Genomic DNA, 14851 nt, shown 5'->3' on the forward strand with positions numbered 1-14851 from the left:
ATTCCTCCTTGTCCTATACACGAAATCACAGCTTCCCTATCTTCATCAACATTTAACAATTCCTCAAAATATTCCCTCCATCTTCCCAATACCTCTAACTCTCCATTTAATAACTCTCCTCTCCTATTTTTAACTGACAAATCCATTTGTTCTCTAGGCTTTCTTAAGTAGAAGTAAGTACCTGAAATATTGCATGTTTATGAGACAGAAAAAAGACACTAACAATCCTACCATCATGTAAAACAGTTACAGGTTTCCATTCTAAACCATGGTATGGGTGGGGACTGAACTTGCGGCTAGTGAGCAACGAGTTCAATTCCTGCCCATACAGTGGTTTGTTTGCAATCATGTCATTATGATTTCATGAGTCATGATGATTTTGAGGGATTCATCTGCAAAAACTTGCATTAGTGGTCATTTGTGGTCTACATTCACTCCTATCTTAACACGCTCATGCACACTTTCTGGAAGTCCAAGCCCTTCGCCCACAAAACCTCCTTTACCCCCTCCCTCCAATCTTTCCTAGGACAACTCTTACCCTGTCTTCCTTTCCCTATAGATTTATATGCTCTCCAAGTCATTCTGGTTTGTTCCACCCTCTCTAAATGACCAAACCACCTCAACAACTCCTACTCAGCTCTCTTATTAATACTTTTAGTAACTCCATACCTCCTAATTTCCACACTACGAGTTCTCTGCATAATATTTACACTACACGACATCTCCACTGCCTCAAGCCTCCTCCTTGCTGCAGCATTTGCAACCCATGCTTCACACCCATATAAGAGCATTGGTACCACTATACTCTCATACATTCCCTTCTTTGCCTCTATGGATAATGTTTTTTGTCTCCACAGATACCTCAAAGCACCACTCACCTCTTTTTCTTCATCAGTTCTATGGTTAACCTTGTCCTTCGTAAACCCATCTGCTGACAAGTCAACTTCCAAATATCTGAACACATTCACTTCTCCATACTCCCTCCCTCCCTCCAATTTGATATCAAATTTTTCTTTATCTAAATCATTTGATACCCTCATCACCTTACTCTTATCTATGTTCACTTTCAACGTTCTTCCTTTACACACACTCCCAAATTTGTCCACTAACCTTTGCAACTTCTCTTTAGAATCTCCTAAACATAATTATCAAACTATAAAAACTAAGAAAAAATGGAAAAAATTATATATCTGCAACATTTCTGCTGGTGGCATTACTCCATATAATTCAGTAAGTACTGACTAAATTTTTTTTTTTTTTTTTTTTTTTTTTTTTGGCAAAACATTCGGAGTGCTGGCAGTGAAAATGTAGAACTACATTTGGACAGTTATAGGGTTAATATATGATAGTGGAAGCACGTTATCAGATGTTTTAGACACATTCGATAACGAAAAAATGCTCTTTTTCACCCGCTGTAGATTTTCGTTTATCGCACAGTCAGGACCCTTAGAGCTGTACAGACAGGGTCCTCCTGTACATACATGCATATATATGTATCTTTATATCTTTTTTATTGTCAGAATATATAAATTTTTCTTTATGTTCTACAGATCTATCAATATATTAATAATTCTTTGGTTAATCTTTATTTTGCAGCAGGTCCCAGGTCAGCCTTTATCTGGTCAACCCATCCAAGGGCAGGTTCTACAAGGTCAGCCAGCCACAGGACAAGTTGTGCAAGGTCATCCACTGCAAGGAAATATACAAGGTCAGGGACAGGTTGCACAAGGTCAGGCTGCCCAAGGACAGGTTGTACAAGGTCAGGCTGCCCAGGGGCACATTACACAAGGTCAGGTTGCCCAGGGGCAAGCTGCACATGCTTTGACTGCCCAGGGACAGGTTTCACAAGGTCAGGCCATCCAGGGGCAGGTTGTACAAGGTCATGTTGACCAGGGGCAGGTTGCACAAAGTCAGGCTGCTCTGGGGCAGGCTGCACCAGGCCATCCAGCTCAAGGACAAATTGTAAATGTCCAGCCTCTCCCAGGACAGGTTATACAAGGTCAGCATTCCCAGCTACAGGGGCCTGTTGTTGGTCAGATTCCTAATGCTCCTTTAGTAGCTAGTAATGTTATAGCTGGTCAACACTAGACAGATCAGTAAGGTCTTCTTGTTCATCTTCAATGTCGAGAACATGCATTTACCGTACGTGGCGCCAGCTCTAGGCAGGTGTTGTGTTGGATGAATATTTTTCTCATGGATGTTCATGACAGTATTTTTAAAAATACTCCTTGATGATATTGACAGCATATATCTGCAGGTAATGCTTGACTGATTTGTTCTGGTAAGAAGTCATAAATTTTTAAAGTTATTTTGACATCCATTGCTTCTGGTTGTGGTTTAAGCTGCAGTTGTTGTATACAGTATTGTGTCAGTACTGAACTAATTAGGGAATGAGAATTTAAATTTTTAGGTATTAGATTAATCCCACAAAGTTTTAATTCTTATACATGTCTTTTCAAAGTTAATGTTGACTTAAAGGGTTCATGCTATTATAATTTTAAAAGTTTTTGTTGTATTAGGGGCAGCTGATTCATCAACTTGGAATAGTTGAAGATATATGACCCCATACTTGTTTATTGCTTCCATGGAATATTGTGCAGTAGTTTGGACCTTTTCAGTGCATTAGTGTGGGAATTAATTTTTTTTTTTGATAAGCTACTGCTTCATGAAGAATTTTGACTTTATTATACCAATTCAGTTATTGGTTATCACTTATGTTGAGAATAATAGTAGTCCTTACTTTGTCTTTTAACTACACTCCTGATTTTATGAGTGAACTGTTTTAATTAAAACTCTTTGCTTTTAATTTAACTATAAGAACCAGTCTTACCTAAAGCGGGTGAATAATTTAATGCATTAAATTGTTTTTACAATAAATGAATGCAATATATTATAATAAATTCCCAATGTACTTCTGCAATTATGAGTCAGTTTGCTAGTATGGCAAGATGTAAGACAACTTTGATTAAAATAACCAGGAATTTGTCTTTGATGTATCAGTATGTAGGAAAAATCTTCCATGTATTTGAGTAAAAATAATTGATATTGATAAGTTTACTCTTTTATGTTGGTTATCAAACAGATGATGTTAATGTAAATGAAGAATCCTGCAAATCCTGGCATCAAACATGTGATTTCTATGGAAAGATATTGATGTACCTTTTTTTTTTTTTTATGGAGATTAATGACCATTACATTACAATATTTGCAGTTAGGAATATATACGCACACACGCACGCACGCACGCACGCACACACACGCACACACACACACACACACACACACACACACACACACACACACACACACACACACACACACACACACACACACACACACACACGCAGCATACGGGCGCCTGGCAAACCTACGGATAGCGTTCCGATACCTCAGTAAGGATTTGTTTAAGACTCTGTATACCATCTACGTCAGGCCCATACTGGAGTATGCAGCACCAGTTTGGAATCCACACCTAGTCAAGCACTTCAAGAAATTAGAGAAAGTGCAAAGGTTTGCAACAAGACTAGTCCCAGAGCTACGGGGATTGTCCTATGAAGAAAGGTTGAGGGAAATCGGCCTGACGACACTGGAGGACAGGAGGGTCAGGGGAGACATGATAACGACATATAAAATACTGCGCGGAATAGACGAGGTGGACAAAGACGGGATGTTCCAGAGATGGGACACAGACACAAGAGGTCACAATTGGAAGTTGAAGACTCAGATGAATCAAAGGGATGTTAGGAAGTATTTCTTCAGTCATAGAGTAGTCAGACCATGGAATAGCCTAGAAAGTGATGTAGTGGAGGCAGGAACCATACATAGTTTTAAGGCGAGGTATGATAGAGCTCATGGGGCAGGGAGAGAGAGGACCTAGTAGCAATCAGCGAAGAGGCGGGGCCAGGAGCTGTGACTCGACCCCTGCAACCACAAATAGGTGAGTACACACACACACACACACACACACACACACACACACACACACACACACACACACACACACACACACACACACACACACACACGCACACACACACACACACACACACACACACACACACACATACACACATACACACACACACACACACACACACACACACACACACACACACACACACACACACACACACACACACACACACACACACACACACATTCACACACACATGCACACACACATGCACACACGCATACACACGTGCACACACACATGCACACACACATGCACACACACACACACGAGTAGGTATAATATGTATATGCACACAAACCCATCACACAGATAATGAAAATGCTTGCTACAAATTATTCCTTTATGCATAAAATATTGAAATATTTATGGGATGCTTACCTTTCCAAGTATTTCATAGAATTATCCTACCTTTTGATGCACTCCTTGTGTCTCCCAGGTACTGATAAGGCTATATTATGGAGGACAGAAGAGTCAGTACCCTCCCATGCCTGCTTAATAACACTTTGAGAATTTGGGAATAGTGGACATGTCCATACCATGAGGCTTACGCTTAATAAGGTTCTGCTTGTTTCCTATCAGATTAAAGTACACGAGTTTCCAAGTTAGTCATTAAAGAATTATGTATCACAATCATGTAGCCAGTCTTTTATATCTTTGACAGTAAGGCAAAAGTTGCCCTGCATACAAAAGTTGCCCTCGCACTTCTCAAAACTGTTAGCAAATTGTCTGCTAAAGGAATATTTGCTTGTGCATATTTATGATGCCTACTGTATGTATAGCTTCTTTGTCAAATAATTTAAGATCTGGACATAAATTACTAATTTTTTAAATCTTTTGGTCTCAACTATTGCATTGATTTAATTGTGTATCTGTATGCTTGCCTGCCTGGTTTGTCCACTATAAAAAATACAAGATTTTGTAACTAGTCTGAAACAATTAAAACAAAAATTTTATATTACCATGCCCTTGGTAATTTTAGATTCACATTTAAGTATTTGGTATCAGTCAGGCGTAGCATAACTGTACTGATGCAAATGCAATTTATATAGCAAAATTAAGGCCAGCATTGACCATAGGGTATGGTATGATTATCATTGTACTTTCAAAATAAAATTATGAGGAAAATTGGGAACCTACAAAGTTAATTACAAAAAATAGTGATTTATACGACCTCAGTTAGTCTGCTATGGAGGAGCAGATATTAGCTGGTAAAAAATATCTGTTTAGTTGTGGAGTTTTAATGACAGCTATGCCAGTCACTTTTTTTTTTAAACAATTAGTTCTAAAAGTTTGAATAAATTACTGGTAAATTAAATAAAAGATTTAGTTCTAACACTTCTGGAGGTAGTGGAGATGTCGTGTCTAAGGGCAGTGTGTGGTGTAAATATTATGCAGAGAATTCATAGTGTGGAAATTAGGGGAGGTGGAGTTACTAAAAGTATTTTTCAAAGGACAGAAGAGGGGTTATTGAGGTGGTTTGGTTATTTAGAGAGGTGGAGCAAAATAGAACTTGGAGGGCATATAACTCTGTAGGGGAGGGGAGGGAGGGAAGGAGCCATAGAGGTTTTGCAGGCAAGGGGCCTGGACATGCAGCACGCATGTGTGAGCATGTTAGATTGGAGTGAATGGAGACAAATGGTTTTTGGGACCTGACAAGCTGTTGGAGTGTGAGCAGGGTAATATTTTGTGAAGGGATTCAGAGAAACTAATTAGCCAGACTTGAGTCCTGAAGGTGGGAAGTACAATGCCTGCACTTTAAAGGAGGGGTTTGGGATATTGGCTGTTTGGAGTGACATCTGAACTGTTGTATCTGTGCGCCTCTGCAAACATGGTGATTATGCGTGAATGATGGTGAAAGTGTTGAATGATGATGAAAGTTTTTTTTTCTTTCTTTTGGGGTTTTTCTTTCCCTTTGGGTCACCCTGCCTCGATGGGAAATGGCCGACATGTTTAAAAAAAATATATGTATATTTTTAACATACTGGCTGTCTCCCACTGAGGTGGGGTGACCAAAAAAAAGAAACTTTCACCATCATTCACACTATCACTGTCTTTACAGAAAAATTCAAGTGCCCATTGCTAAGCTTTTTTTTTTTTTTTTTTTTTTTAAATCTTTGCTCCTAAGAAGTGTAGAAACAAATTCGAGAACAAATGGAGCAAATTGCTCGTATTGTTGAATAAGTCAGTGTACCATAACAAGAACAATTCACAACTAGGTGACCTTCACCCAGTACTGGCTGGACATTGTCTAATGTATTAATCCTCAAAACACTTGATAGGACATTAGCTTTTCCTCACCTGTTTAACTGATTTGTTGACACTAATGGGTTTAGCGCTCCTTTTTTGTTTTTTCCAATATGTCAGTCGTCTCCCACCGAGGCAGGGTGACCCACATTATTATTATTATAATCAAGGGGGAAGCACTAAACCCGTAGGATTATACAGCAGGGTGACCCACAAAGAAAGAAAATCCCCAAAAAGAAAAAATACTTTTATCATCATTCAACACTTTCACTTCATACATAATCACTGTGTTTGCAGAGGCACTCAGATACGACAGTTTTTTATCATAATAATATTATAGTAATAATAATAATATTAATCAACTGATTTGTTATCTGGCAGGTTTTTTTTTATCTTTTCTCTGGCATCTAACTCAAAATAGTCCAGGAGGGACTCAAACATTGTCTAAAGTTTTCTCTCCAGTTGTTGATTAGTTATGAATTATGTAGTTTATAATATTTGCATTTTATATCACTCATTTTCTTTTGGATTGGCTGGCAACACTTAACCCTTTCAAGGTCGGAACCCGTGATCTGAAACTTGCTCTCGGGGTCTAAGAATTTTTAAAAAATAAAAAAATTCTCATGAAATGATAATCTTTTTCCGAAAGTAATGAAACCAAAAGTACAAAATTTGGTGGAAAACTATGGAATTGCACTCTTTCAAAGTTAGCTGTCTCAGCGATTTCACCCACTTTGAGCCCTATTTTTGGCCAATTCCATTGTTCCATCAACCAAACTCAGCTATTTTGCTAGTATTCCTTCTAATAGTTGAGTACAAGAAACCACCCATTTACCTATTGCAACTACCCATAAAAGTGATCAGAAATTGGTAATTTTGCCAGTTTCACACAAAATTAAAAAATTGCCAATTTAAAAACAGGGTCCAGAATTAACAATGTAGACATTCCTAGCACTAAAACATTTCCTCTGTTCATTAGTTATGTACCCAGGCTTCTCTTATATTACACTTGCTTTCTATTTTGAATTTTTATTCACAGTGCATTATTACAGTAATGTAGACTACTGCATCATAATAATTGTACGTATAAATATTATTATTATTATATTATAATCAAGGGGGAAGCGCTAAACCCGGAGGATCATACAGCGCTTGGGGGGGATGTGGAAGGCATTCAGGCTTAATTCGGGGAACTGGAGCACAGATCCAATTCCCTAAATCAAGAGCCCCTCACCAACATCAAGGAACCTTCCTTGAGGAGTACGTATAAATAATGTCAGCACATTCGTGAACATTTTTTAGATCGACCAGTTGGACGCATATTGGACAGGTGGCAAAATTTGTGTACTCTGAAGTATTGACAGAAATCAAACATTTCAACTACTTTGAGCTCAATTTCAAGCTTTCATTCCTGAAACCAATGAAAATTATCTCTATTTCTGTAATATATCTTCCATTGTATAAGATGAGATGAAGAAACCAAGAATATAACCACAAAAACCATACAAAAATACACCACAAAGTTGCTGTTTTAAACAAAAAACATGGTTGGAGTTTTTTCCCATTATGCACTGCATACTGCAATTTTTTTTTTTTTTTTTTTTTTTTTTTTTTTTTTTTTTTTTTTTTGTGTTGCACACTTACCACACAGACCCATTCTCTCATATCTAGGCCCAGATTTACTGCTCACAGTTTATCTGAGAGAACTGACCTCATCATGTATTATTATTATTATTATTATTATTATAATCAAGGGGGAAGCGCTAAACCCAGAGGATTATACAGACCTCATCATGTAGAACAAGGGGATCAACCCTGGCTTCAAAGTTGTAGTACAAAGGGACCTACCCCAAAAGGATTAAATTGAAGACCAACTATCCAGTTTTATTGAAAATATACTCGCTAGATTTACTTTTCACGTGTTAATTATGGTAGATAACCTAATTACCTTTTGGAAGGTCTTAGAGAGCATAGAAGTATACACAGAGAAAGAAAAAGGATTACCGACTTGCTTTAAAAATGTGAATATGTCACAATGAAGGAACAAAATCTTAGCTGTGAGATCACATTGAGATAGAAAAAAATGGACAAATGTCCATAATGCCATATCGATAACATCCAGTTGTCTTCTGAAGTATCAGACAAAGTCCAATATATCCAACGTTTTTCCAGTAGAAGTCAAAGCTGCCATGTCTAGGACCTGTCTGTTTTCATTGTTCCCCGAGCTGTAAGCCACCCATGCCAGTTTATTGTTTATGCTCACCCATGCATATGCTTGTTACTCAGTTTCTAATTTTCCCTGGATTTAGGGCATTTTGTGTTACTTTATTAACATATTAAATACAGTTTAATTGACAATGGCTTTTAAAGCAAGTGATGGTGCCAAGAGAAAATGTGTAGTTCTCGGGAATCTAAGCCTCCTCATCCATGTATGCCTTCTTGGCCATCTATGTCTTCTTGGTCATCTGTGTCTTCTCAGCCATCTACAGAGCTTTGCAGTGCCTCTGACTCAGAGCTACAAGATGATGACTGCATGACCTGTAAGGGTTTAGTGCTTTCCCCTAATACTCCAGAATGATAGAACTACTAAACACCAGAGACATCAATGAACCATAGACTAGCACATATGTATAATGTTTCTAAGATCAATGAAGCCAATGTCCCACTTACCCCTATTGCATCAGGCATTGGCAGTACTCCTCACAAATTAGTGAGACCTCTAGCCAAAGAATATTGAAACTGATGGGGCAGATCATAAACTCACATTTACAACATTGGTAACCTCAACTGTGTTAAATACTATACATTAACATGAGAAATTAGCTAGTCTGGATGTAGTTTCTTTATTTACAAATGTATCTACATTATTATTATTATAATCAAAAAAGAAGCGCTAAGCCACAAGGGCTATACAGCGCTGCAATGTATCTACAACCAAGGCTATTGAGCTTCATTGAAGGAAGGTCAATGACTACTTTAATCTTTCTGCCAACAGTTTCATTGATCTTATTGAAATGTTCGTGAATTTTAATTGCTTTTCTTATAGTAACTCCCTGTATAGGTAAAATTTGGGCATGGCAATGGGGTCCCCTCATTACTGTGTTACTAGCAAATTGTACCTTCAGTACCTGAGGGTAAAAAAAAAATTTCACCCCTTTCATTCTTAACATTGTGACATGGTTGCTGTACGTGGATAATATTCTTCTCACAGCACTTCGAAGGTTCCGCATCACTGACGTAGGACAGAGATTTCGCACAGTTGAGCTTTCCATTATATTCACTTGAAGAGAAATATTAAGAGAAACTTATTTTCTTTTCTATACTTTTTTTTATAGATTTAGCAGTAAGCTCCCTTTCAAACATGTACCCAGAATTAACTAAAAAGGGCAGTTTAATGCACTTAGACCACAACAATATGAAATGTGGAGTTGTCATTGGACTCTGAGGGCCTAGGGACTAGCATGTAGCTCTGAGTACCCTGAGGGGTATTCCCTAAACTATACTTCCCTTTCATTTCTTCAATAACTGTAGATGTTGGGCTCTATGGACCTACGATATCCCCAAGTTTGACAAATTTCTAGAAAGATTTGTCACCCTTACAGTAAAGTGGGTAAAAATATTTCCAATGCTTTCTCTAAGAACAATCTTGGAGTATCATTACTATGAGCAGTATTATTAGAAACTTAAAGAGCAAATTTAGTTGAGTTGAAACCAAAGCTGGATTACTTCGAACTATGTGAAGGATATTAGGTTTACCACTTCTTTCTTTATTGTAATATTAATATGTGAAGGATGTGAGAAAATATACATAGAGATTTATAATGTCAATGAACATAAATATATTTGCCATATTGACAATGGTACAGTAATAATGCCTGTGTTAGTCACAGGACTATCCCTGGCCACTTGATAAAGTGAAATGGAACACATTGTCATATTAGGTGTATCCTAGTGGTAGTGTAGTTTTATTACATCACCACTGCAAGGTTAACATATCTGTTGCTAGGCTACTGGCACACACATGACCTCATGGCCATGCTGGGTTGGTATTGTTTTTCATGTACAGTACTATGTTATTAAAGTCACTCTGGTCATAACTCCTTTAGTACTTCATTGGTTGGCATTTCCATTGAAAATATGTGGTACTTTTTCTTTTGCTATTGAAGTTGTTTCTGTAATTATACTGTATGTTATCTTTTGGAATATACCGTATTTTACGGTGAAAAAAACGCTCGCGTCAAGGACGCCCCCATTTCTGACTAAATTTTGGAAAAAAGATAAACGGTGGCCACAGTAATAATGTTATGTTAAGCCTAAGGTATTACATGTAAAAACACAGTTATTGATGGTTCATTTTATGGTTGTTTACCACTGATGCAGCTGACTGGTGGGATTGCCAAATGAAATTTTCAAATAGCACTGAAAACTGGCTAAATTTACGTGAAACAGCTCTAAAAAACATTACAAAAATAACATGTCCATTGCTCTCACTGACCAGTATACAGGCAATTATTCTAGATCTTCTAAATGAACCAACTTTCTCAGCATATACGGCTGTTTCTTGTGATTGGCCGTGTTCTCTTTCTACTCACTGTCTCAATGCATGCGAGTGGATGTGTTTACGGCTAGGACTGCATACTGATTTGTGATGGTTATTTTTTGTGTGTTTTAAAAATATTTTGTGTTGCTATTTTGAAGTTTATTGATTTTGCTATTTAATAAGAGCACATTTATACTGCAACACAACAAAAACAAACCTACAGTGAGCAAATGGTGGCTTTTGTGTATTACTACTGGTGCTAAGCACCAACAAATTTTTATGATTATTTTTATTATTTTATACAAAATAGTTTATGTAATTCATTATTGGGTCATATACAGGAGTTTAAATTACTGCCTAGTACAGTATCGAAACACTTTCCTAGGCTTAGGCTGAGGCCTATGAGCAACGCAGCTTTTGGCCTTCAAGATGCTGAGTAAAATTTAGACTTATTTTGGAAAAAAAAAAAAAGTGTCTTTGAAGCTGTAAAATACAGTAGTTGGTTATTTAGATGAATAAATGTAATGTTCAGCATCAATCTGGTTTATTGTGACCGGAACAAGTTCACTGCTTTAATGCTTTTATTATATCATACATTTAAGTTTGAGCTACAATATTTAAATGTAATTTATTCATTAATATCAAATCAAAATTTGCAAAGAGTTGGATTTGAAAATGGTTAAAGTGTATTTACTCTCAAGTTTTTACATACATTAATTTTTCTAGCTAATAAAAATTATATGAAATGTCTAATTTTGAATATTACCATATTTGAATGAAGTGATGTTGAGCTTGAGTGGTTTAGCATTGTAGTGTGTGGTACAGTATTGATATTATGTATAATATATATATATTACAGAATCTCACCAAAAAAAACAAAAAATGGGACTACAGCATAGTATATGTCGAATCGGTTTGGTAATATAATTATAGAGATGTGATTCAATACACTGGTGATGTATATATTTTGTTGCTTATGTGCTCATTAGTGCTATACCTTTTCAGCACCACAATCAAGGACTGAATTTTTGTTCTGATACTCATAAATGTATAAAGAAATACATTTCTCTGAACCTTTATGGACTTGTTTATATGTATGTTTAATATTCCTGTTTGTAACATATGTGGCTGGTTAAGTTTAGGTATTGTGTACATAAACTAACAGAGAATGAATTATTGGTTGGAATGATGATCTTGGGTTGTGAGTGACATGTAAACTGGTGTGGAAAGATGTCATTATGCCAACCAAAACAAAAAAAAATAATAAAATCCTTGAATGTTAACTTTACATGTACCTCCTGCACTTAATAATTTTCTGTATGTATATCCTGACTTGAAGTAGCCTACCTACTAGTGGGTACAATAGTGCCAAAATGTTGTAGCATTGCACAACAACAATATTTGTGCTTAGTGTCCTACAACTCAAGTAAGCACAATAAAGGTAATTAATTATTTATTAAGACATATTGATGCAAAATGAAAAAATACCATTGGATACATTTTTTCTATACCAGATTATTTTGTTTTGAACATACAGAATAGAAATGCCTTAAAGTGGCTTATGCAGATATCTCTAACAGGGAACAAAAATTTCCATGATGCATTTTGAAAATAAACATAATTAAGTGTTAGATGTTGGGGGTGGGTTTATTACTTCCCCTTGATTATAATAATAATAAATATTGGGTTTTGTTCTTAGTTTGATTATAGTAATTATAACCAATTGTATGAAATATGCTTAGAGACTTATCTACAGGGGCTGATTGTGTGATGCTATACGTACATGAAATGTACCAATGGGTAAAGTATGAAATGCATTCAGCTGAATATTTTTCTTGTTAATGAAAATTATATCAATACATATACATCATAATAATTCTTTTATATGACTAAAAATATGGAAAAAGCTGACATTGTCCAATGTGCATTGCATCATTTTGTGTATTAATTATGCATAATATAATGTCAAGACAGTCTAAATTGAAACCTTTAGTAAATATGTTTAATGGAAAGTCATTGTACTAGCGAGTAAAAGTTGAAGGAATTCACACTTTCCAAATTTAAAATCTAGTGATGCTCTGTTGGTTTGTAGTTACAAGACTGTCAGTTTATGTTTGGCATCAGTTACCAGATTTAGAGGCCTATTTAAAGCTAATTTTGTGAGTGAAACAACTATGAATAAATTGCAGAAATACCAAAGCATTGGTAAACATCTTAATTTCATATACAGACATCTTCATATATCTAAACATTGGAAGATTGTTTCATCAATGCTAAAACAACTAAAAATTATTGCCAATATTTAATTGGATTCTTCATATTGAAAATGTATCTAAGGTACACAAATAAGAATATAAATATTATAATATCTAACCTAATATTCATAAGGACCAGCTATTCTGATGGGTAATTGTTCTCAGCTGTTTTACTACTGATGGAGTCTGATACGTCAAAATGTTAAGATAAATGAAGATACAGTGGTACCTCAGGATACGAACAGCTTAAAACTCGAACAATTATGTAAGTGTATTTATGTAAGTGCTTTTGTAAGTGTATTTTTGGGGGTCTGAAACAGATTAATCTAATTTACATTATTCCTTATGGGAACAAATTCGTTCGGTATCGGCACTCAAACAGCCTTCTGAAATGAATTAAGTTTGTATCCTGAGGTACCACTGTATTTGGATATTAAGATGTTTACCAGAGATCTGGTATTTATTTTTATTATTTGTTTGAGTCCCATGAGGAAAACCTATTTCTGAAGTTGTAACTTATGAAATTGTATAGTTATAAATTAACTTATGAAATTATATCGTTATAAATTAAAAGTTTATAAAATATTAACAAATGACAGTGAAATAAACAAATATGAGTTTTGTCATGCTTTTTGTTTTTATCTACTTTTCAATGATTTTTTATTTAGCTATACCCTTCAAAGGAAGCAAGTGTCTTGATGCAAGTGATAGGACTTTTGATCCAAGAAATTGGACATATCCTCCCTTCAGATCAAATCTGATTGCCTTCCATTCTCGCAGGCACTGTACAATCCCTATGGGTTCACCACACACTGCTGTATAGTCCTTGTGGCTTAGCGCTTCTTTTTGATTATAATAATAATAATAATAATAATCACCACACACTCCTGACCCGTGAATCCTAGTGGGTTTAGTGCTTCTTTTTATCATAATAATAATGTCCCATGAATATAATAATCATAGGTAGAAGGTTGGTAGACAGCAACTGCCCAGGGAAGTACTACCATCCTGCCAAGTGATTGTAAAACAAAAGCCTGTAATTGTTTTACATGATGGTAGGGTCTCATAAACATGCAAGATTTCAGGTACGTCTTGCTACTTCTACTTACACTTAGGTCACACTACACATACATGTTCAAGCATATATATATACACACACCCCTCTGGGTTTTCTGCTATTTTCTTTCTAGTTCTTGTTTATTTCCTTTTATCTCCATGGGGAAGTGGAACAGAATTCTTCCTCCGTAAGTCATGCGTGTTGTAAGAAGCGACTAAAATGCTGGGAGCAAGGGGCTAGTAACCCCTTCTCCTGTATAAATTACTAAATTTGAAAAGAGAAACTTTTGTTTTTCTTTTTGGGCCACCCTGCCTCAGTGGGATACAGCCGGTTTGTTGAAAGAAGAGGAATATAATAATTTTATTCAACCAAGTCAGTAATATACTATTGTAATACCTTGCCTGAAATATTGAAGATAAAGAAGCTTAGCACTTTTTTGTACAGTACCACAGTGAATAGAAATAGTTTTATTCAATAAATGCAAAACTAATTCTGTGGGGAAGCAGAAAAGAATTATTCTTCCATAAATTGTGTGTCATAAGAGGTGACTAAAATCCCAGGAGAAAGGGGCTAGTAACCCCTTCTGTATAAATTACCAAGTTTAAAAAGAAAAAAAATGGGATTAAATCTGGAGTATCTGAGAGAGTTAGAGCAAAGGAAGGGGTAGCAGTAATGTTGAATGATCAGTTATGGAAGGAGAAAAGAGAATATGAATGTGTAAATTCAAGAATTATGTGGATTAAAGTAAAGGTTGGATGCGAGAAGTGGGTCATAATAAG

At 36.0% G+C, this 14851-nt stretch overlaps 1 protein-coding gene across 6 annotated transcripts in view; it reads left to right on the forward strand.

The window, feature by feature from the left end:
* The window catches only part of LOC128698754 (nucleobindin-2), a 47814-nt gene extending 34173 nt beyond the window's left edge, over positions 1–13641 (forward strand). For 5 of the 6 annotated variants that reach the window (XM_053791104.2, XM_070097682.1, XM_070097684.1 and 2 more), the window contains one exon: positions 1597–13641. In XM_053791104.2, coding sequence (XP_053647079.1) covers positions 1597–2088 — 492 coding nt within the window. In that variant the 3' untranslated portion in view covers positions 2089–13641. The remainder of the gene's footprint in view (positions 1–1596) is intronic. The other variant, XM_070097683.1, reaches the window with a different exon arrangement.
* The last annotated feature ends 1210 nt before the right edge of the window (positions 13642–14851 follow it).

Source organism: Cherax quadricarinatus, chromosome 59 (genome assembly GCF_038502225.1).
Source record: "Cherax quadricarinatus isolate ZL_2023a chromosome 59, ASM3850222v1, whole genome shotgun sequence".
Classification (NCBI taxonomy): domain Eukaryota; kingdom Metazoa; phylum Arthropoda; class Malacostraca; order Decapoda; family Parastacidae; genus Cherax; species Cherax quadricarinatus.